The sequence below is a fragment of the Zingiber officinale genome, chromosome 9A, assembly GCF_018446385.1.
Source record: "Zingiber officinale cultivar Zhangliang chromosome 9A, Zo_v1.1, whole genome shotgun sequence".
NCBI lineage: Eukaryota > Viridiplantae > Streptophyta > Magnoliopsida > Zingiberales > Zingiberaceae > Zingiber > Zingiber officinale.
Window position 1 is genome coordinate 126634059 of NC_056002.1, and position 25417 is coordinate 126659475.

A 25417-nucleotide genomic window follows, 5' to 3' on the forward strand; every position below is an offset into this window, starting at 1 on the left:
CCTAAGTTTCATGTTGCCCAAAGAGCGCATCTCATTCTCATTTTACCTCTCTCACCAACAAGTTACCTCATTCCCTTTTTCCAAGCATTTGAGCCGCATTTTTAAAAAAATATTTATTTGGTTCAGATGCACATACCTTCAACATTTCTTTGAAATATCTTCTATCTTTGCTCCAGGAAAGCAAATATCTTCTCTCATAGCTCATAGAAAGCAATCTCTCTCTCGCGTCGTTGAAAATCTTAGAAGTCGAAACCCTACACACAGGTCGTTCCCCTCTCAACTCATGACAAGTGAGTTAAGATTATCGTCGAAACTCACCTACTAATAAGTTTTTCCTCTCCCATTCAGTTTAGGGTTACGTCAACACTGGTCATCTCCCTCCTCTCATATTGTAAATTGTACTCCTATTTCAAAATCATGCAAGAAGGTGTTTCAACCTCTCCAAAGGTATGCATCCAGTTTCTAATGTAGACCCGTCTCTTGTACGTGTTTAGGGTTTGCCATTCACACATTAACTTGCATTCATTGATTTTGTATTGGGTTTAGGATTTAGGGTTTGTAAATCCAACGATAAGTTTTGATGAAAATTCATTGGATTTCAAAAACTAGAAATACTATGGTGTTGCAATTCAATAACCAGCACTAGGGTGTTTCTAGATTTGAAAGAACACCGCCCTGACGAGCAATGCTCTGGTATTCAAAACAAGGTGCTTTTGAATTTCAAGAACCTGCACCACTATGGTGCTGGATTTCAAAATTCAACACCATTGTGGTGTCGCTATTTAAAAATCAACATAATCCAATTTTTAAAAAATAGAGAAATCAGACCAATGTGATTTTATTTATGAAAAACCAATACCACCATATTGCTAAAGATAGAGAAGTCACATGACATAGTAGTTTATCAATGCCAAAATCTTATAAACACAGTTTGTGCATCTCAACTATGAGAAAATTATTTTTTTCAAGTTAATAATTTATATTTTTTAAAATGATAGGCATTAGTTGATATTGGCCAAAAATCCAATGAACTAGTATTTTATGTCACTTTAATTATTTTTTTGGCACTCTAACAACGAAAGGAAATATCATGGTTCCGTTCATTTACATGATTAACACAAAGCAATCATTAAATAATCTTCTTTTGCTATTTTTTTGACATACAAGATATTCGACAAATTTATGGTATATTGGTGAATATATTTCAAAGTTGGGATTCAACATCTTAAATCTTTAGATTTTTAGGTACATCTTCCAAGTTTGAAAGTAGAGAAACCTCATATTTTTTAAGTTTGGTCAACATATAATATCTCATATTAGAAAACTATTCATTTTAGATTTTCAAGTATCATAGTTGCTTTCATTAGAAGATATGTGTCTCTGTTACTTGGTATTACAGATAGAGGTGCTTCCGTTCCTATAAACTCAACTAATGCATCGATTGATTTCTTTCTTGCTCACTTCACTAATAAAAAAGAACTTACTAGATTAAGAATTAAGGAATTGCTTAAAATATATTCCCATAGAGTTGAAGTAATGATGATATTTTAGTAGCTTATAAATTATACATTTTATATATATTTGTTTATATGTTATTTCCTTCTAATACATATAAGATTCCTATAGGTCTGGTAGATATTGAAAATAATTTTGACAATCTAGGTTAAATTTGGTTGAAGTCATCCATCAATTTATTGCTCCCTAATTACCTACTATTATAGGGGCATTTTCTCATTAATTAAGATATATCAAACGACCACCTTCCTTACCTAAAGGGATGTGTTGTTCTTTTGGTTGTAAGTTTCTATTTTATGGTGAACTTGATTTTTATATGGACATTAATATGTATGTAATACTCTGTATTATGAAGCATATATGATTTTAGAGCATGTCTCAATCCAAAAATCATATAATACTAAAGGAGCATGAATAGATAAGTGGAGGTACACTCCTTCATATATTAGTAAAGTGAAGGCCTTGTTGGACCAAATCTCACAGGAAAAGGTAAATATATATATTTTTTCTAATTCAACTAGTCCTTGCCCTTTCTGAAAATAGATTAGTTGAGAACCTCCATTATCTCGATGATACTCCACATCTATTAGAGATTGTTGGTGTAATTTGTACTAATAATCAAATTCAGATTTAATTTTGATGTATGACAAACATTAAAGTTAGACTTATAATTTAACCTATTTATCAAGTGTGCAGGACTGAAAGACTTGGTGGGACTAGACACCAGGCTAAAGTCAAGTCGGGGTCAGAGAGGACCAAACGATTAGTAGGAAGTCCAGCTAAATCAGAGAGGACTAGATAGCTAGCAGGAGGTCCAGTCAGGTTAGGGAGGACTATATAATTGACTGGAGTCTAAATGGGGCATCGGACAGGAAGACCTAGTGGGTCAAGAGATCAAGGTCAAGTAAGTTTGCAAAGAATAAGTGGAGGTAAGCACTGAGGAAAGAGATCCAGTGAGGACGCGTTCCTGATTGAGGGAATAGTAGGCGTTGGTCTGACCTACGATTTTTAGCGAAATCCAAAGTCATGACCAACTATCAAAATATTAATACTTATTTTTCATATTATCACATATTATCACATGTTTTGCTAACTCTGTGGCGCCGGAAATCAAAGCTGAAAGTTGACTGGAAAAAGGAGATCTGGGAGCCCCAGAAGGGTCCAGGCGCCTGGAGGTCTAGGCTGCCCAAGTGGGTCCAAGCACCTGGATGGGATCGAACCCAAGCAAGCGTGCAACTGGTTGGCATGCTCTGATTGACTAGCACACGTCAAGGTTCAGATGCTAGATCGGTCCAGGCGCCTGAAGTTGGATCAACTTTCACGGATAGAGCTTCACTAAGGTGCAGTCATGGTAGCGGTCTAGGCACCCAGGGGTGGTCCAAGCGCCAAGGGTGGATAACTCAGTGTCGAAGCAGGATAAAATAGACCTCATTGGAGGCGCTCAGGGTGGTCTAGGCACTCGGAAAGTGTTATGAAAGAAGCTTCAACCAACAACATCGGTACATTAATTGCTACAACTTTTGCACTCAAGCAGTGCTCCGAAAAGCTCTCTACGATGCTAAAACGTCATTCCGATGACTACACCTAAGCTTTAACACAAAGTCATCGTTATATTTGTATTTATTTACTTGCACTTTAATTTTCTATATCATTGTAATTATTCAAGCTTATAGTGGATTATCTAACAAGTGCGGGCCTTAGAGTAAGAGTCGGTGAGATCTCTGAACCAAGTAAAAAAACTTTAGCCGTGTTCTTTTTGTGTAATTCTCTACTTTCTCTCATGATTTTACGAAAAAGTACAAAAGCGACTCACCCCATTCACCCCTCTTACGTTTTACAATCCTACAAAGACATCACCATTACATGTTATAGAAACTAGATGCGCAAGTGATAGTGAATTCCCTAACTACATTATTCATAGAATCGAATCAAGCGGCTAACAATTGAGAACATGTAGCTACATGAAATGGTGAAAGAATTATTTAAAATAATAGAAAATCAAGGCATCCAGGCTGAATTAAGTGATCTAGTAGTGAATCCTCATCCTGAACCAGTTGCTTCTATAACTAAAACTAGGAGAGGATGTGACTGAACACCCTATGATTACAGGGATACTCCTATTGATAGTTTTATATGGTACGAGCTTTTATCTTATAAGAAGAGAAGCAAGATACACATCTGTGAGCCTTCTGAGAGCATCAAAGGACAAGGAGTAGAAGTTGTTGTGGAGAGGGGAAAATTTTTTGATATGGATGATATGAAAGAAGAGAGAGATATTTATATCAATTCTTGAAGGCAATTATGAAGAAGAGATAGAGAAGGAGGTAGCAAGCTAAAATTGCCAAACTTAACAAAATAAGATGGGAAGTCATTGTCGTAAGAATGTATTTATATATCAATTAGTTTGAGTAGTTTGATTACAATTGCTAATTACATGTGTTTTTTTTTATGGTAGTATGTCAAGAAACAATTTAAGACTCCCAAGAAGAAAAAATAAGATGAAAAAGTGATTTACTTGTTAAATATATGTAAAAATTAAAGTATGATAGCTTTAACGTCTCATTAGATAGTTAATTTAATTTTATTACAAGTTTAATAATTCACAGGTTCTGATATTTATATTCATCTTAGTGAAAGTAATTGATTTTCTTTGCAAGCCTACTACATAATTTGTTTGGGAGGAGACACCTTTCTGTTTACCTATGACTTCGTTCTTCTCTGTTGTAAATGATACTGTTTTTACAATAGGGGAGTTAATTGATATGTTTGGGAGGAGACACCTTTCTGTTTACCTATGACTTCGTTCTTCTCTGTTGTAAATGATACTGTTTTTACAATAGGGGAGTTAATTGATACTTATTGTTCATTCTATTTAGGGGCATCCTCATTTGATAGGTCATACAACAAGCTTATATATTATTCAACCGGTTTCACTGTAAGAAATTTAAATGATCTGATAATATATAATGATTAAATATATTATATTAATTGATTATTATGTATCTCTTTACATAATTATAATCAACATCTAAAAATTTAGGGAAGACCGCCACGACACATATCTTAAAAACCAATATAGAAGAGGGAAAGGTTAGGTATATGTTATACCTATTACCACTGATAATGCACACTTTCACTTGTTGTTTATCGACACAAAGGCAATGACTTTTAATCATTACAATTCTCTTGCATATAATGGTAATTCAACATCAAATTTTGAAGTAGGGTTGAGTATACGACATTCATGTTTATGTTATTATTGTAGTATAAATTAAAATTTATGTTATTTGTTTACATTTCATTCTTATAGGTATCTGAATTAAAAGAATATCCTCATGAGAGACTTACTGCTATTCATCCTTACTTTGAATATCATCATCCGATGGACAAATGAGTATTTGTCACACTTGATAAGTAAAAGAGAAACAAGATGAATATGTTTTTTTTTATTAAATTTTAAATACTAAATTTCTCATGTTATTTATAGCAATGATTGTAGCTTCTTTATAATGCAATACATAGATGTTTGCTATATGATTTGAAGATGGACTTCAAACAAGCATACATGAAAAAAAATAGAATTGATGTATCAATATCAATTTGAAGGGACAAGTTCTCAATAATTTCAATTTAATTATCCATCTTGTTGTAATGAACACTTGAGTAGGGATTGTAAAAGCTATGGTTACATCAGTCTTGTAGGATTTGTATGTATTTATAACAATGTTAATAACCATATTGAATAATTGTATTATATTTGTGTTATTAATGTTGTTAATTGAGTATCAAATATGTTATTATGAAATGTTAAATTTATACTGAATTGTCATAAAATTACTTTAGTATCAAGCCAAACAGAATACACAATGTCAATTTTCATGATGATGCTAATATTCAAAAACCGACTATGAGAACAGAACACTCGGTGTTGGTCTTCGAATAACAACACCACAATGGTAGTGATCTTCTCACACCAACACCAGATTATGTGTCAATTGGCATATGCCCATAATTTCTTATAAGAGACTCAAAACCATGGTTGCACAACATCTCTACTTTCGTTTCACTACCCTCTTCCAATACATGTCCAAATTTGAGATTTCTGATTACTTTAGGTCCATCAATGGATTTCAATCAAATCTCATTGATGGACTTAGCTAGCTCATAATTCACTCATTCGAACTCCGATAAGTTTATCCAGTTCCTAGGAGTCCAAATGTACCCTCAATTATCATCTCGAAAGATTCCTAGTAGTGCTCAAAAGGTTTTGAAGCTTTCAGAACTTAGTGGTCCTATTCTTCTAAGAATATCACCATAGTAGTGCTAATCTTTGAAAACTAGCACCACCCTATGTGAGAAGAACATAATACTATTGTATTGGTTTTAAGAGACTAGCACCACAGTGATGTTGATCTTATGAAACCAACACCACAGTGTCTATGTCAGTTGACACACAATTATAATTTCTCATGGACACCATAAATATTTTCTACATACTTACCTCTTCCATTACATATTAAAATTTAAAAATTCAAGTCTTCTAGGTCCATTAATGAGTTTTAACCGAAACTCATTAATGAGTTTAGAGAGCTCTTATTGGACCCATTCCAAGTGATACAGATTTCTGAAGTGCCTCGGAGTTTATATGTACCAAAGATATCAGCTTGAAGCCATAAACAACAATGATCAGAAAGTTTTTAAAGTTTCAAACTTTAAGGGAATTGACGCAAACACATAACGTATCTTAGGGATGTCAAAACTATGCATGGTCACCACAAATAGCTTCTACACACTCATATCTTTCATTACATGCCAAAATTTCAAAAATTCAAGTCCCCTAAATCTATCAATGGGTTTTGATCAAAATTCATTGATGGACCTAGAGAGTTATAATCAGACTCATTTCAAGTGATAAAGGTTTTTGAAGTACCCCGGAGTATATATGTGCCCAAATATATTAGCTTAAAGTCGTAAACAACATTGATCTGAAAGTTTTCAAAGTTTTAGACTTTAAGGAAATTGACATATACACATAACATATCCTAGGGATGTCAAAACGAGACATGTACACCATAATTACTTTCTACACAGACATCTCTTTCATTACATGTCAACTTTTATAAATTCAAGTCTCATAGGTCTATCAATGAATTTTAGTCAAAACTCATTGATGGACTTATCCATCTCATAATTCACCCATTCTAACTCCGGTAGATTTATACAGTGCCCAAGAGTTCAAATGTGCTCTCAGTTATCATCTCAAACCATTCCCAATAGTGCTCAAAATTTTTTGAAACTTTTAGAACTCAGTGGTCATGTTCTTCTAAGAACAAGACCACTGAGTTCTAAAAGTTTTAAAACCTTTTGACCATTACTTGGAAGACTTTAAAATAGTAAAGAATGATAAATTTGGACTCTGATGCATCTAATAAACTCACATAAGTTAGAATGAATCTAATATGAATCGATTAAGTTCATTAATGAGTTTTGATTGAAACTTATTGATGGATCTAAGAGACTTAGATTTTTAAAAAGTTGACATATAATGGAAGAAATGAGTGTGTAGATGGTATTTATGGTATCAATGCCTAGTTATGATATCCCTATAATATATTATGTGTATGTGTCAATTCCCTTAAAGTCTAAAACTTTGAAAGCTTTCTGATCACTGTTGTTTACGGCTTCAAGATGGAATGAGTCCGACTTGCTAAGTCAATCAAAAGGTTTTGACCGATTGATGGAGTTAAGGATTTGGATTTCTAAAAATTTGACATGGAATGAAATAGATAAGTATGGAGAAGATAGATATGGTGTACAAGTCTAATCCTAAGCTCCATAAACGATGTTATAGTTCCATGTCAATTGACACATAGCAACGAAGTTATGGTTCTATGTCAATTGACACAGAACCAACAAGGTGTTGAATTTAAATCATCCACGGCACAAAAGAAAGTTCAGCACCAGAGTTGGTGTTGAAATTTATATTCTAGCACCATAAGAGAAAGTTTAGCATTATAGTAGCGTTGGAATATAATATTCAGCACTGCTATGTTACCATATGGACCTACTATCAGTACCAAATTGTAAAAATCAAAAAACACTACTTAATATATAAGTTGGAGAAACATGAACCTCTAAATATAAATATTTTTTGTCTGCTCACCATATAATATCTCATATAAGAAAACTAATCATTTATAATGAGATAATTGCCTTTTCATCGTCAACTGATCTCTAAAACCCCTCAATTATATAGAAATGGACGACAAGAATTGTATCTAGTATAATAGATACATGAAATTTTTTTGAAAAGAATCAATGAAAAAATGCTGCTATGCTGAAATCTTGATCCGTTTTCTTCAAAGAACACCCATTCTTTAAAGTTTTAGCAGCGCCTAAATTGCTCCCAGGGCGTAATACAGACGATGAACAAATGACATCTCTGATATAATGGTCAGAGATCGATTGTCAGGAATTGACGACCTAGGATTTATCCCACCATATATTTGATGTCTGTGTACCTATATATACCTTCTTCTATATTCATGAGATCAATATTAAAAAGATTATTAATGTAACGGATCTATATTTTAACGACGCTCAAATTTTAGATCATCTTTTAGTATTTTTTTAAAAATTGAAATCCCATCGGAATATGTGTTTTGTGATAGAATAGTACATGTAAAACAAGAATAGATAAGGTAAGCTAAAGGCTCAACATTACTTCATGCATCCAAACAAAAAAATAATTTTTTAGACTTATGGCTCGGATACTTAGAAATGAGGTCAGCTATGCTGAGAGCAATACAATGGGAATGAGATGGCCCTTTGGGCAATATAAAATTTAGGTGTGCTTTTTGAGAATTCGACAACTTTATGCACCGTTTGAGTAATTTCCGAACAAGTACTCACATGTGTTCCATAAACCATATGAAGTTATATGTCTTTATTTTTCTATTTAAAGTAATTTAGATTCACGTAATAGTTTGAAACAAAAGTGTCGTATCATTTTAATGCATGCCCTATGTCCTATAAAGTCATTATATGCTTCTTTTTTTTTTTTTTCCAATTGTGATTAATTTAGGTCCATATTTTGAGTAAAACTCTTTACATTATCATATATTGTTTTAAGGTTATAAACATTCATATGCAGGGCCTTATAAAGTTGTTATATGTATTTTCTATTTTGAACATTTTAAATCCATGTAATAATCTTTAATAGAACTACTATATGGTCTTAAATTATCATTATATATCATTAATTTTTAAATTTTGACATGTTTAATTCAATATAATAGTTTTAGTTCACAAACATATACTTAATACTTTTATATACTGGAACTTTATAATGTTTCTTTTAGATATATATAAAGTTCATATATTAATTTTGGATAAAACTATCATAAGGTTAAATATAGAAGGTATTGTCTTGGGCTATATTTGGTAGGAGATAATCCATCTTGTCAATATTATAATATAATATTTAAAATTTTGTACGACCTTAGATTTTGAGAGCAAAAATGCCCTCAAAACTTAATATTCATATATTTTTTACCATGTAAATATAATAATATTTGAAACATGAAATCTAGAAATAAAATATAAACAAAATATATCATCAAAAATAATGCCTTAAGCAAATATTAAAAAAAAATCTAAACAAAATATAAAATTCATGTTCCGAACTAATACATAGTCACTTGAATATTATTTATCTTATATTTTTTGAATTAAAAGTATTGATTAAGTTTACATAATCAACTTTCTCAATAATTTTTTTCTCGATAGATAATATAACTAACCCAGTTAGTCATTCTTGCAACATAGTTGATCGAAGATAAGTTTTAATCAACTTCAACTTAAAAAAACTCTTTTCGACAGATGCAACTGTAACTAGTATAGTCAGCAAAACTTGATATGTGATGTAGCCATTTGGATAACAACCATATATTATTTTCAAATAATTCAACACATCAATCGCTTTTTTTTGCTTCTCTAGATAATGAGTGTCTTAATAACTTTAGTTCTAGAAATAAATCTGATTCATCAATATTGGAACACCCATCGTGCGTTAATGAATTTTGAAGATTGACACATGAGCTCAAGAGACCATCATCATCAATAGACTACAACTTCTCCAAACTAAATAAAAATCTAAAGATTTTTTCATACTTTTGAAATTACTCAAACTAAATTTGAAGTGAAGAAAGAGCTTGATCAATTATAAATAGGAAGTAATTAACTCGAAAAGATTCTTTAGGAGATTGAGGTACCTTTCACTTTTGATCTCATCAAATTGTCTTTTTCTTCGAATGATGCGCTTTTCTCGAAAAATAGGTTCAATTCCTATTTCACTTGCAATATGTTCAACTTCAACTAAGGTTTGATCAAATCTAGATTTTTTGAACTCTTGGAGAAAAGAAATAAGTTCCTCCCTCTCTTTAGCATGTGAATATTTGATGAATCTATTGATTTCTTCTCTCATATTCAACGTTTTTTGAATTTGTCAATTTCTTTTTTACATAATCATATTTAAAGCTAAGATAGGATATTTTTTAGGATACAAATTAAGATATGACTTATCTATCAACTATTACTTATAGCTTCTTAAAAATGGGCTCATGAACATATCAAACTAATAAGTTTTTAAAAAAAATTTGGTGCCCCAAATTTTTTTTGGGCCTGAGGCACTTGCCTCACTTGTTACACTATAGGTCCGACCTTGATTTTGTAATATGGATTACAAAGTTAATACTATGTAATCCAATTATATTACGAGATCATCGTTTACCTAAAATTTACATAACAAATATACGTCGCAGGATATTTTTATTATTTTATAATAATACAAATTACATTACTTATAAAAAAAATATTAGACATCAAACAAGAATATAATCATCCTTGTAATCAAAGATTATATCTATTATATTACCAAACATTATAAAATTTATTACGTTACAAATAATCTTGACTCTGTAAAATTGTATATGCAATTTTTTATTCTTTCAATTTTTAACATTTTTTATTCTTTCAATTTTTAACATTTTAGGTTCATATAAAAGTTGAACTTTTATATATATATATATATATATATATATATATATATATATATATATATATATATATATATATATATATATATATATATATATGAATTCCTAAACCATACATTATATATGTCTTAATATTTCAATTTAGAATAGTTTAGGTTCATGTATTAATTTTAGGTAAAAATATTATATATTATTTTAAATTCATAAAAAAACATTCTATATGTCATTAATTTTTCAATTTTGACTTATTTATATATAATAATTTTAGACCGCTTTAAATTCACAAACAAACGCTCTTGTATTTTTTAAATTTTATAAAGTCTCATATGCATTTTTTTCACTTTTAAATATTTGAATAAAATTACTATATAGTGTTAAATTGCGCTTTTATGCCTTCCCTTAAAATTATAAAATTGTTATATCCATTTCTTTTTCAATTTTAACCAGTACATATTTATATAAAGAAAACTAATATATAATTTGAATTATTCTAAATTCACAATCAAATTTTTTATGCATTACCTTTAAATTTTGTTCAATTTAAGTTTATACAATAATTATTTTAAAAAATATATATATAAGATAACTAACTAAATGAGATTCAAAAATAAAGAAAAAAATACTTGTAGAAAAAGGAAAAATATATTAAAGATGCATTAAGTGGAACTATTAGTGAAAAAACATATCAATTTAAAGGAATTTAGGTCATATTTGATCATTTATATAATAAATTAAAGGTAAAAAAATGTTCCCTTTCGACTTTTCGCCAATGATATTTTTAGGACAATTTCAAAATATCAATGGAAAAAAGAAAAGCTAGGAGCAGTCTTACCCATCCCACCCAAAACCAGCAAATTAAGATTTCCAATCTCTAAGGCCTTCTTGGACGAAGGGGGAGTGTCACGCTGCCCACAGAATCTCATTGATACTATTTGAGTATCACAAATAGAAGAATACATCAATAATTTACTCATGATTCTGCTCATCAGATAAGTTCAAAATGACTCTACAAGCTCCCAAACGATAGTGCATGAAGTAGTTTTCCAATAGGTAAATGTCTCCCTTATGTACTAGTCACTATTCCAAAGGCTAGTAGTCGTCCGTGATTTACCTCCTCCGTGTTGGCCGTGAGATGGATTGACGGGGGCGCTGGGGACGAACGTATTCGTCTTTACCACCAATGAAACAGTTTTCCAAACATCCATAATTCGAATTCCAATTATAATGCACTGCAGGACATTTTTCTTCATTAGGATGAAAAATATAGAACATTGACTATTGGACAAGAACCACTCACGCTTCGAATTTGCCTGATAACAGTACGTGAAAATCAGCAGTGGCAGCAGTTACTTGGAACTCCATTTCAGCAACCTTCACAGATCAGAATTCCAGAGAATCAGAAAACAATGGCTAGAATTGCATACCCACAACCACAAAGATCTCTACTGTGGCATTATCTCTTCACTAACACACTTGTATCGAGTACATCATTCATCTTTGTATCAGAAAAATCAAACAGATAAGCATTTTTGCTTTCTCCCAAGGAATGATGATATAACTGTTGTATTCTATCTTGCTTGGCATAAATATATCTGGCACTTCTAGCAATATATGATGCATAGGCACTGAAAAATGAGAGATTTGTTTATCAGCCAGAGTTACATAACCAAATCACAAAACACTCCTAGCATTCAATAAATTAATGAGCCCCTTGCACATTCCACAAACATTTTACTGTGGAGACGCCCGACTACCAATCCTGGCTAGTGTGGGAACTTTAGCCGCTGAACATTAGCCGAGTAGTGAAGAAACATCAAGGTACAGTCTTTAAACCTGACTAATTTAAACCCATTGTAGAGTTTGAGCATAATCCACAACACTTACGGATGGGCAAAGCATCAGAAAAAGCAAGAAATGTGATGGATGGAGCTCCCATAATGCATCACCACCCTAGTGTCTCAAGGATTTCTTCAAGTGTCAACTTCATCGAGTTGCAGTATCTGAGAAAACACTCTTTTCAACTCCAGATAGCTATCATTCATGCTGTTAGACTCTACTTTCCATGCAATGTGTTCATCTGGTCTTACTAAAATGACTCCATTGGATGACATTTGACACAGCTCCCACCATGATTTTAAAGATCTAGTAGCCTCCTGAACATCAATGAAATTCTTCCAGGGCTCTAATACAACCTCACTGCTGTTCACATTCTGGATGGATGAACCTTTAGGCCAGATGATGCATACTTTAAGTGGCAATTTAAATTCTTCAGCCACCTTAATGGAAGAACGTGCGAGTGTATATGAACTTTGAACTGGAGCTATAATGAGTATGAATTCAACTCCAGATATTAAATCCAATGTCGAGAAGCCATCCTGTTAAAGTATGCAAATAACATGAGAAACTAAAACAAAGCCATCACAAAAGGCAAATGTAGGACAGACAAACCTTAGTGGAAGATCCATTCAGAGCATCGATTGGCATATGAGGCAAACGGCGCCCTGGTTTAGCAGAAGGGAAATAAGCCCCACAACCTCGATTAGGGGAACCAGATGCTACTGACTCCAGCACATCTTCACCACCCTCAGTGATGAGAGCTCCTTTTTGATAACTATAACATACGCAGATGATAATAGTAATAACAGTAAGGGAAAAGAAAAGAAAAGAAACACATGAGTGCAACGAACACACACTGACAGATGAAAAAGGTTAATCTCATATTTTTAAAACCAACCCAAAGAAAAAAAAAAAGCATCCAGGAACCCAAATTCTTTCACATCAGCATAAGTGAACTACATGTAGAGGGAAAATTCTGCTTCCTACATAATACTCTTTTTATAACAGTGGATGAGGTGAAAATTCCCATGGACAACAAACAGAAAACCCCAGAGGTAATTTGCAATGCCCTAGTGATCCAATGAAATATCAATGAAAACCCAACATGTTAGCACAAGTACCACTCACCAAAAACCAAGATCCTCCAAAGGAAACTGAAGTTGAAGGCTTTGTCCCTCATCAAATATTTTCTTAAGTCTAGCTAGTCGCAATGATCCTATTGGGTTGTTGTCATTCAAAATAAACTCTGAAACTTGAGCACGTCCTATAGAAAAAATTCCCTCCAAGGCAAACTTTTGCAGGCTTTGAGGTAGAATAGAACAAACACTGCTGTTTATTATTTGATGCACTGCCAAGAATAAGTGATAGTAATTAAAATAATGGAAAAATAGAAGCAGTATGAACAAGACAACATGGAAAATTGCTACCTGAATTTGCAACAGTAGGATCAAGGCCAAGAGCAGACGGAACAGACATTGCTGCCTTTAGGTTCTGAACACTCAATACTGTATTAGAAATGGCAATCTGAAACAGTCAAATTTTGACATCAAATACCTTTCCGTAATAAATCAACAGAAGTCTAAAAAGCACATAAATAAAATCAAGAAGATTTACCGGCCTTCGCTCTGTTTCATAAGTTTGCATGATAGAAGATGAAGCAATGGAATTTAATATTAAGCTGATTTTCCATGCTAAATTATGTGCATCTTGAATACCTGTATTCATTCCTGCAAGATTATCATTGCCACAACTATGACTATTGAAGATCAAATTGGATTTAAAAGTGAAAACAAAAAAAAAAAATTGAACAGATATAAAGAAAATGAGTGTGGCATTAAATAGTGAATGTGAATTCAGGTCCAATGTTAGATTAAGCATGCTGGTTAAAGTGCCTGTCTAGGGGCTTCTTTCATGAGTTATCATCATTTTTTGCTATGATTTTCAACCATATTTTTTGAGTATGTTCCAGCGGGAAATCAAATAAGCAAGAAATTTAGTTAACCCAACACGGACACTCTCAATGAGATAGGAACCTTCAGTGCCAACGTGGTTGCCCTCAATAATATCCCTATCCTTAATAGTTCCTTGCTTGTGATAAACTTCATCTCCTGTTAATTTCACTCAAGTAGATCTCGTCCACCACCATGTTGTCAGCATGTTGGGCCCCATCATGGATATTCTACGTCCTCCCATTCATCTTGTGCCACAGCTATGAGAATTATGTCCTTCTCTAGCATATGTTAAGGTATGAGTCCTTTCCTTCCGAGGACAAAGATACAAACAAATTGAGGTTTCCATGTTGGGGGTTGCAACCTGTAGGATCCAACCAACTACTTCCTCTTCTTTAACCACCAAGTGTAGTTCATCCTAGCTCAGTGCTAACCCACCATTGACTAAGACAATGTTATCAACCCTATTATCTATCAAGGCCTCCAAAACCACAACTAAGTCACCTCCATGCCCACCTCCTGGCTAATGGAAAAACTTTGTGCATGATTCCTTTATAGCTCTTTCAAGGAAGCATTTTGTGTCTCAAATGTAATAATGCAAACAAGAAAACAAATAATGCACAAGAATTATTCAAGATTAGTGAGTCTACAATAAATTCTAGATTCAATTTATCATTTGAAAATTTATAGCATATTTTCTATTTATAGGATACAACAACAATCAAGACTTTATCCCACTAAGTAGAATCAACATTTTCTATTTATAGGATAATAAAAAAAAATATAATCCCAATTAGAGTTTAACATGTTATATTTTCTGTATTTATTTCCCATTTCATTAGGATCAAGTCTATAAAAGTGGCGTTGTATTTATATAATATTCAACTTTTGATTAATCATATGTTCCACTTTTCAATCTTTGTGTGAGGTTATTTTCTCTTCATAAGATAATATCTCTTCACTTCATCAATTTGGTCCTAGTTTCTAGGTGATTCAATGATTCAATTTTGGTTATGCATCAATTGGTATTAGAGTCAAAACATGGTGGTTTGATCTCACTACTAGTTACCTCCTCTATTATCCATTATCCTCAAGCTTGCTCAAACATGATTGCTCTCCTTCGATCACCACAAGGCACTTCCATTTGTAGGGAAAAAAAGAGAGCACATTAGGAAAAAAAGGCAAAAAAATGAATTCATATGCCCACTAGAAAAAAAAAACTATGCTAAACAAAGAATCTATTGCTACAACGATAGTCAACAAAAAGATGCTTCGCCTTCCCTTGGACAATCTGCTAACCTTGCCTTCGTCACTGCCTCCAAATTGTGTTCTAAGTCATCACTACTTGAAGGGTCCTCTCACCTTCGTCACCACCTCTAGATCCTGTTCATGAGCCTTCCCTACTTGAAGCCTCCTCCCTTCATCAAATCCCATTGTTGCTCACATGCCTATAGCCAGAGTGAGTACCACTTCCTACTACTGTCATTTGCTTGCTCCAGCAACGACAATGCCAACACTACCCATCTTGCACATTCGCCATTCATCCCAGCTGCCCTCTCCAGCTGCTTACTGTGACTTCGTCCAGCTTGTTTTCTCATCACTTGGAGCAAAGAAGCTTCACATGAGAAGAAGTGAAATATGTGTTTATAAGCCATAGCTAACCTATCCATCCGTTGTTCCCCTTAGCCATGATAAGCAGCTTTGCTACCACCAAGTGACAACAGATTCAATGATCACTTCATTTGTCAACCCCCACGAACAGAATATCCAACGTCCCGACACAAATCTAGTACTTCTCTTTTCTAGATCCCAAACCCCCGTTTTTCAATCCTATACTATACAACAAAACTCCCCATCCTGCTTTGCTAAACTACCTAATTGGTGCAATGCAATCACTACACCCTCAACCAAAATCAGCGCTCCCTGCACACCCTTTGCCTAAGTTGGTCATCACTTAACCTCATTTTTATATTTTGCACTATGTTCCAAAGAGTTTTAGCATTTATATTTCAGTCCTTTCTAAAAAATTGTTGTTATTGTAGCAAACCATGACAAACAAAAAAAATAACAGAGAGAGAGAGAGAGAGAGAGAGAGAGGTAAATAATAGAAAAAAGCAGATATTGAAAAGAGAAGGAAAAAAAAGGTTGTTTGAAGAAGGGATCTCCTCAACTAAAGCCAACATGAACCTCATGGCAACTTCAACATTGACGAAACTTACATTATCTTGGTATAATCACATTTCCTCTTTTTAAAAATTATTTTGTTTATTCAATTGGTAATTTTAAATTCCTTGCATTTGATTAGTTTTTTCACAACTTTCCACATGATAACATTATTCATCAAACCAAAAAAGTATATAACATTATAATGTTTCATGTTTAGTTTAATCATCATCCATGAAAAAATATAGTTTCTTTTCTAGTTTAGTAGTCATCATTTACAGGAGAAAAAGTATATTCCCATGTTTTGCATTGCTTTTATCAATTTCTCGATTAGTTTGATCCAAAAAGATAAACTAGTCTCTATATCACTTCAAGTATCCTCTTTTCTCAAGTAGATATGAGAATGTAACCACATCTTTGCTCTACCTTTTCTCCCTGTTATCCAAAGTTATTGTTGATTTTCTCATCTTCTATCATTTTTTTTTCAATCCTGCACAACTTGTCACTTTCTTTGCAAACTTAGATATTTTCATTTTAAAGGAATTATGATGATTATATTCAAGAAGATTTAACATTTTCAGTCAGCTTCATTCAAAAGTGTAAACTTCACTCGAAAGTGTCATTCATGCACGCAAAGTGGCAATTTCCACATCATCTTCAATGAATTATTTTTCAATTTGTTAACTTTTTATATTTCATGTAACAAGTTGAACATAATCAATATTGATGCATTGACTGAAAGGGAGTGCTAGTCGATCATTATATGGGTATTAGGTATATAGTTAGTCTCAATAGGATATTATGTCATTAAGTATTTATTAGGATCAGATATCTATAGTCGAAATTCTTTTTGCATTTTTATCCTTCTCAATTTATACCAAAATAAATTATAACATAAAATAATGTAATTACATAATTGTTGAAGAAACAAATAGGGAAGAGAAACTATCGACATATTAAAAGTAGCAAGGTTTAAAATCTCGACGTGTGCCGAGATTTTGATTCTAGACCGGAATGATATGATTTCAGTATCATATCGTGCCGTACTGATACGGTTTATATATATATATATATATATAGTAATTATTAGATAAATATATTTATTGTGTATAATTTAAAAATAAGTTGTATATTATTTTTATATAAGTTCTCAATTATTGAACAACTTAATATTGTTAGACAAAAACAATCTATAATAAGTATATAAATTAACACAAAGATACTACTTTATATATAAAAATTATATAAATTAACTATTTATTTATTTAAATAATATATATTTAAAATAGTAAAAGAATATAGAATATCAATTAAACAGTAAACAGTAGAAAATATTTAAAAAATTAAAAAAATATATAAATCTGATTTATTAAAATTTTTAAATAAAATTTGAAACAGTAAAAAAAGAATTTTCAGAATATCAATTAATAAAATTTATTAATTTTTTAAAATTTTAAATATATTTAAAAAAAAAAATTTGGATAATTTAATTAGGATTTATAAAAACATATTCGAATTATCACATTTAAATTGGGAATTATTTGAATTAATTAAATATTAAACCTAATTTTTTATTTTTCAATCGTCCCTGAACCGTGGGCATCGCGTGAGTCTAGCGGTGTTGGAGGCATCCTACGACGCCTCTAGCCGGGACCCCTCCGATTGTTTCCTCGCCGCCTCCCCGCTCTCTCGCCGATTGCCTTCGCTGTTGCTTCCCCTTTCAGTTGCATGACGCACGCGATGACACACGTGAAATTGTCACACATGTTGTGTCAGTTTTGCTCTCGTGGTGGAATGGTAAAACCCTTTATGCTGCTAAAATCTCGACGTGTGCCGAGATTTTGATTCTAGACCGGAATGATATGATTTCAGTATCATATCGTGCCGTACTGATACAGTTTATATATATATATATATATATATATATAGTAATTATTAGATAAATATATTTATTGTGTATAATTTAAAAATAAGTTGTATATTATTTTTATATAAGTTCTCAATTATTGAACAACTTAATATTGTTAGACAAAAACAATCTATAATAAGTATATAAATTAACACAAAGATACTACTTTATATATAAAAATTATATAAATTAACTATTTATTTATTTAAATAATATATATTTAAAATAGTAAAAGAATATAGAATATCAATTAAACAGTAAACAGTAGAAAATATTTAAAAAATTAAAAAAATATATAAATCTGATTTATTAAAATTTTTAAATAAAATTTGAAACAGTAAAAAAAGAATTTTCAGAATATCAATTAATAAAATTTATTAATTTTTTAAAATTTTAAATATATTTAAAAAAAAATTTTTGGATAATTTAATTAGGATTTATAAAAACATATTCGAATTATCACATTTAAATTGGGAATTATTTGAATTAATTAAATATTAAACCTAATTTTTTATTTTTCAATCGTCCCTGAACCGTGGGCATCGCGTGAGTCTAGCGGTGTTGGAGGCATCCTACGACGCCTCTAGCCGGGACCCCTCCGATTGTTTCCTCGCCGCCTCCCCGCTCTCTCGCCGATTGCCTTCGCTGTTGCTTCCCCTTTCAGTTGCATGACGCACGCGATGACACACGTGAAATTGTCACACATGTTGTGTCAGTTTTGCTCTCGTGGTGGAATGGTAAAACCCTTTATGCTGCCAGACACATAACGGTATTTCAATCATTGAAAAGTAGGATGGGAGCATTAAAAAAAAACAAGGTAACAAGTCAACTCAAAGAATGATCGTGAACTGTGATGTTGCTATCAATCACAAGAAAACAATTATAGCCTATCAATTCCAAATTCTTCTAAACAAGGAACTAAGCCATCTGGTTCTAGATCAACATAGTCAACTGTTTATTCATTTAATAGTTACTTCTGTTTTCAGAATGATCCAAAAAATATTCTAGAAAGATTTGGACAAGGAAAAGATTAACTTAAAAACTCTTGACCCATAAAGACAAACAATCTTAACGGAGATAGCTATACAGGGTTGCTAATAGAAAGAATGTTTAAGATCTAAACATTCTGAAGAAAATAGAAAGTCATCGAGCAAACATACAAAGCTAATATATATACAAGAATGTTACCCTACTTACCTTATGCGCACCAAGTAAATTTTTTTTTCTTTATTTTTTTAGAGCTTAGGGTTTAGAATTTAGGATTTGGGTTATAGTATTAAAACTAAAGATTTTTTTTTTAAAAAAAAATACACATGGTGCTCACAAGGTAAGTATGGTATCAAGACTATATATATATATAGTTCATGAGTGCAAGGAGGTACTGCACAATCAGATTCATAGGACAGATTTTCATGCAAGTTACCAAAGCCACCAGCTGGTGGAAAACGATGAGCAGCATCACCAACAAGTACAACTCGGCCGCCAAATGAAACATACTTCTCAGCTACTTCTGCATGCATGGCCCATGGTTTTATATCCAATACTTGCAAATCAGCAAGCTCCCTACCAACCAGCTTGAGAATTATTTGCTCACATACCTGGATTAGATTAAACATCTTGAAAAGTAGGGGGAAAAAAACTTGACGGTGTTACCAAAGAACAATTATGTCTTATAGGTTAATTGCATAAAAACTGGAAGATACGAGATCCATGAGACAGGATAGTTATTAGCCTATTAAATTGGATAAGCACTCTCCAAGAAATTGCAAATCACAGTTTAATATTAACTGATTAATGGTCAAGGAAAAACAGCCTCTAAATTTCTTGAAAACAAAGAGTAATAAGTCATTATGACCAAGGTTAAGAGAACAAATACCAGAAATCAGTTACCAAAGAGAAATTTTCTGTATGACCAGGTTCTTACTGAAATTACAAAACAGAAACAAGGTGTGTAAGGTAACAATCATAATAAAGCTTGCTCTGAAGATGAATGTTATGGCACTATGGATTGATAAATTGAACTTGTAAATGAAATTATGTTTTGTTTTCTTTGTTTATCATTTCAAGTTTACCATTAAATTAAAATCACCAAAACAACTTTTAGATTGCATCTTAAACTTGAATAGTAATCGCAACCTTAAAGGCCATAAGATTAAGAACTAAATGCCTCAGCTTATTGTAAGCACAAACACATTCAACTCATAAATATCTTTCACATGTGCCTGATAAACTCAATATACGAATAGAACATTATGTTGGTAAATGAGTGAAGAGAACAATCACATATATATTACTGAGCAGGGAAGACAACGAAATAGACCTGAATTTCATATTCATATGGTACATTATGAAATCATGAGCACAACAATCCAGAGTCTGTTTGTCAAGAATATATGAAATTAAATGGATACAGTACAAAATCACTCAACAATTACCTTAAGGTTAAAGTCCTCAAATTTTTGCTGAGGAGAATAATACGGTACCTGAAAGATTGTAAAGAAAGAACTTAGAGCTTCATCATAAGCGGAAAGCATTCAATAGATAATCTCCATCAGATTACGATTATTGGAAAAAAATTTGAGTCTCTAGGTAGTCCCTCTGCCTCTATCCATATTCATTATAGCAACTTTACAATTTTTACACCCTACTAGATCTCTTATTTACACAGAGGTCCCTAAAATATTTACAAATAGGTCCCTAACATATCACAAGCAAATGATGCATATTGATCAACGCATAAATCAAGGAACTTTCAGCAATAAATCAATGAAAAAATCAATCAAATTGCTGAAAATCATTCTGATTGCTGACTGTTTTACCTGGAGAACAAACTCTCCCTGGTTCAGATCATGTGCAACAAGTACCCCAATAGCATCAGGATTAAAGATAAAGAAGAGCATTCCAGGCCTTTCGTGAAGCAGGTATTGCCCAAGATCTCTGCTTAAAAAATGCACACTAACAAGGTTCTGCAAGTTTCTTTCACCCTTCATATCAATGCCAACCAGCTTTCGAACTGTACTTCTAGCACCATCAGACCCAACAAGGATGCTGCAGTGAAAAAATCTTTCTTCTATCTTCCCTTCCTTGCAAAAGGAACTTCCGACCTTTACACCATCTTGTGTAGGGTGGATAGAGATGCACTCGTGGCTCATCAAAATTTTCCTATCCCAGGTTGAGCTTCTAGATGAATTGGGATAGCAAACAGAGAAGTCAAGATTTTCAAGCTTTGTTAGTAGCAATTTCATCAATTTGTACTGAGAAAAGTGTGCAACAGAAACAGGGCTAAGTTCCATGTCCACATCTGTAAGAAATATAGTAAAGAATAACTTCCACAAAGTTAACGAGCAAGAGTGATATCAGCAATTGAGTGAAAAGATAGATTCTATTTGTAACCTTGAGACTTCATGTGATCCACGGATCCAAGAACTAAACCAGATAAAGAAGTGCAGTATATGAATTTCCTCCACAAATCTACAGGTGGCTGCAAATTCTGGATTTCCTCTGTCAGACCATCTAGCTTCCGGAACACCTGTGAGGAGAATTAATTACCACGAATTAAGAATCATGGTATTAAAAACTCAATATTTGCAAGTTACAAAGAGAAGAATCAGAAATTGATGTTTTTATGGACACACTGGTTTGTTACTCTTATCTTCCGACATAGTACCTAAAATGAGAAACCCTATAACCAAATATCACTAACATATTTAAAAAATATTCTATGCATTAGAAATGATACAATTTTGAAACCTCCATGGTCCTATTGTTAATGAAGTGAGCCTGTGGATGTTGAGAAAAAGCCACATTTTTCTCCAGAATTGAGCATTTGACACCTACAAATTGGAGAGAAACAATCTTAAAGAACCTTTCATGCAAAATGATAAGGAAATATGCATATTCTCATTTTAGTTAAATTCTTAGTCTGCAAAAGTATAGTCTAGAAAAACTACCACAACACTGTGTGAATATGGTCAAAATGAAAAGTCTTAAGTTACTTCCAAAATAGCAAATCATAGTGCATAAGAAAGGATATGCACATGCCAGATGACTTGATCAATTTTGGTTCTTGTTGAATGCATTGTTAAATCAACCAAAAGGTGTATCACATATTTCTATTTACTTTAGGGATTGAACAGGAGATATATCCTGTAAGTTAAAATATTGATCACGAACTATGCAGTGAATGAATATTCATGTCCTTTGTTTCTTGTATTAAGATGTATTGGTTAATGTGAGATAAGTCAACATTGTTAGGTAAAAAATTAAGTTTTTCTCCACATCTAAATCAGCAATGCAAAGTACCTTACATTCGAAGCATTATTTGTAGGATCTTACATAATTATCATATTAATTCTTTCTGCACAAATCGTTGGCTGATGCATAACCAAAATAACACATCTTTCAAAAATTAAGAAAGGCACAATTGATAAACCATGGCAACAAGATACTGTTGGAACCCTAAGGTTGTTTTGGTGTGATCAACAAGTTAAGTTAGGTTCTGTTTGTTTCTAACCTTGTGTCTAAGTGTGCAGGAGCTTAGGAACACAGGTAGTCGAGCGGAAGACGCAGCTAGCGAGAAGGACGGCAGTCCGAGGGACAAGGTGCTGTGGAAGAGTAAACCGGCGGACGAGAAGGAAGCGCGCAGTGGTTCCGAGGGACGAAAGCCGGAGCGGAAGATTGCTCGGGGAGCAAGAGACGCAGCTAGCGAGAAGGTCGACGACCGAGGGACGAAGACTGCGGATGAGTACGAGAAGGAAACACGCGGCAATTCCGAGGGACGAGAAGCCGGAGGGAAGCCCGCTCGAGAAGACCGGAAGTTGGGTTCGGGTGAGCCCTTTTCCGGATGGCAGAGGTCACCCAAGTGAGCGGATCCGAAGGAGAAGAACCGGACCGAGGCGGGACTAAACCAGAGAAGAGGTCCCGGACGAAAAAGTCAACGGCTGTTGACTTTGGGCTTCGGGCGCCCGGACCCTGATTTTGACCAAGATCGCGATTTATGCGATCTGAACGCTGGAGGATAAAGTTTTATCCCCCCAGGGCGCCCGGAACCCTTCCAGGCGCCCCGACCAAGGCTATAAATATAGCCTTGGTCCAGAAGCTAAGAATCAGTTCAGAAATTGTAACAACACTTGTGTGCTTCCACTGCTTTGATTAGTTTCTTTCTTTTTTGTGCCTACACTGCTGTAAACGAGGCTTCTCCACCTGAAGGAGTTCTTAGTGCAACCATCTTCCTTGGATTAACAACCTCCCCGGTTGTAACCAAGTCAAATCCGGTGCCTCGTTTCTTTCTTGTATTTCTGCTTAGCTAATTTTATACAAGTGTTCTGTTGAAAGTTCGAGAAGGGTCTTTTCTGTTTATTTTTTTAGGGCTATTCAACCCCCCTTCTAGCCGGCCCAACGGTCCTTCAGATACTTGAGAATGAAACATGATGACAGATATTCTCTTGTATACCAGGATGTTCTCTAAACATTAAATGCACTTAAAGAAACTCTTACTAAGGCTTCCCAACATTTTTATCATCTACTATTAGAAATGTATTTTAGTACTTCTTGTGAAATTTAGCAAGACTCATAAACCAGATTTAGTTTATAGAAATGGGCTAAGTTCCTTTTTTACCCCAAAAAAAAGGAATCAAAAACTATAGAAGCATGATCATCCAATTTTAATGGACAAAAAATACAACAAACCTCTACATATTGTCTAGTCCAGAGGCCAGTCAAATAAGAATCTAACAGCAATCAATTGGCCTTGGAACCGTGGAGGAACTCTTTAGATGTATTAGACAATTACATGGCAGTAGCACTTAGTTGTGTCATTTGGGTAAGAAATAGTAAAACACATTCTGAAGTTCAAAATAGGCTTTTCATGGTACTTTCTATAGATGTCCAGGCAGATAATAGAACATCTCCAAAATCATGGTAGGAGTAGTCATGCTATGCAGTGGCATTTCTGTGACACCCGTTGAAAACATTGCAGGAAGCTAAGTGGTGCTTATGGTGGAAAATGTTCGAGCATGTGACATTAATACTACAAAGTTTCTTAACTTAAAAATTGTTCATTTGCTTTTGGAATATGTATAAACCAGTAGCTAATGTAATAATAAACCAACTTATTGTGGAAAATGTTAAAGCAGACAGACTGATAACGGCAAGAAGAGACTGATGCAGAAATGTAAAAAAAGTGCGATTATCATGTGCCCTTAAAAAAAAATATATAGTCAAATAGTTATAATCGCACTTTCAATTGGAGTCTCTTTCAATCTCGCTGAACCCGAGCGAATCAAAACACAAGATATCCTAGCTATGGATCATAGTTACCGTGAAAACCAACTAAATGATTCCTCAATCACCGATCTGCACCTTTCTGTCAAATGCATTTTCTAATACCCGGAGAGAGAAAGGACAGAAATATTGAAACATGTGAATAGGTGCATACCCAATTTGGTGAGCAGGATAGAGAGAACGAGCCCGACAGGGCCGGCGCCGACGATAAGCACGGGTAAGTGGGGCACATCCCCGCCGCCGTCCTTCGTCGCATCGACGGCATCGGAGGAGCACGAGAAGCAGCGGAGGCTGTTTCTTCTGTTCGGGCGAACGCGAATGAAGTTAGCGAATCTCCTCCTGGAAAGAAATACCGCAGCCACCGACCTCATAATCGCTCTCTCTCTCGTTCGGGCTTTGGGCGTGATGCGAGTCGAAAACGAGGGGTGAGAATAAAATGTGGGCGGAAGTGGCCTGTAAATCTCAACGGGATGATGTAAAGCGCGGTTTGGTTGGACCAACGGTCGGGATGAATATTCAAGCAATATAATCTCTCGAAACTTCTATTAATTTAAATTAAAATCCAGATACGAAATGCACTTACAATAATCATTTTTTCGATCGTTTTTTCTTTCTCATTTTAATTACACTCTTTTAATAATCTTTTTCCTGTTTGAATATCATCTTAAATTATTGAATAAATAGAAATAAACATTTGAGAAATGATT

General features: G+C 33.4%; 1 protein-coding gene across 5 annotated transcripts; it reads right to left on the minus strand.

The window, feature by feature from the left end:
* Positions 1-11450: 11450 nt before the first annotated feature.
* LOC122020875 (putative polyketide hydroxylase) lies at positions 11451-25142 on the minus strand. Of its 5 annotated transcripts, none has more exons than XR_006122358.1 (12): positions 24865-25142; positions 22179-22261; positions 21822-21957; positions 21248-21729; positions 20864-20911; positions 19852-20026; positions 14022-14134; positions 13835-13931; positions 13536-13755; positions 13020-13182; positions 12456-12946; positions 11451-12196 (listed from the first exon to the last, which is right to left on the minus strand). XR_006122358.1 is itself a non-coding variant. In XM_042578905.1 (11 exons), the coding sequence occupies exons 1-11, from the start codon at positions 25079-25081 to the stop codon at positions 12542-12544; spliced, it is 2139 nt and encodes a 712-aa protein (XP_042434839.1). In that variant the 5' UTR covers positions 25082-25142; the 3' UTR covers positions 11451-12541. The 5 variants fall into 5 exon arrangements, 3 of the variants coding, with proteins under 3 accessions (XP_042434839.1, XP_042434841.1, XP_042434842.1); XR_006122357.1 differs by having other exon boundaries at positions 11451-11800; positions 11869-12946; XM_042578905.1 differs by having other exon boundaries at positions 11451-12946.
* Between the last annotated feature and the right edge of the window lie 275 nt (positions 25143-25417).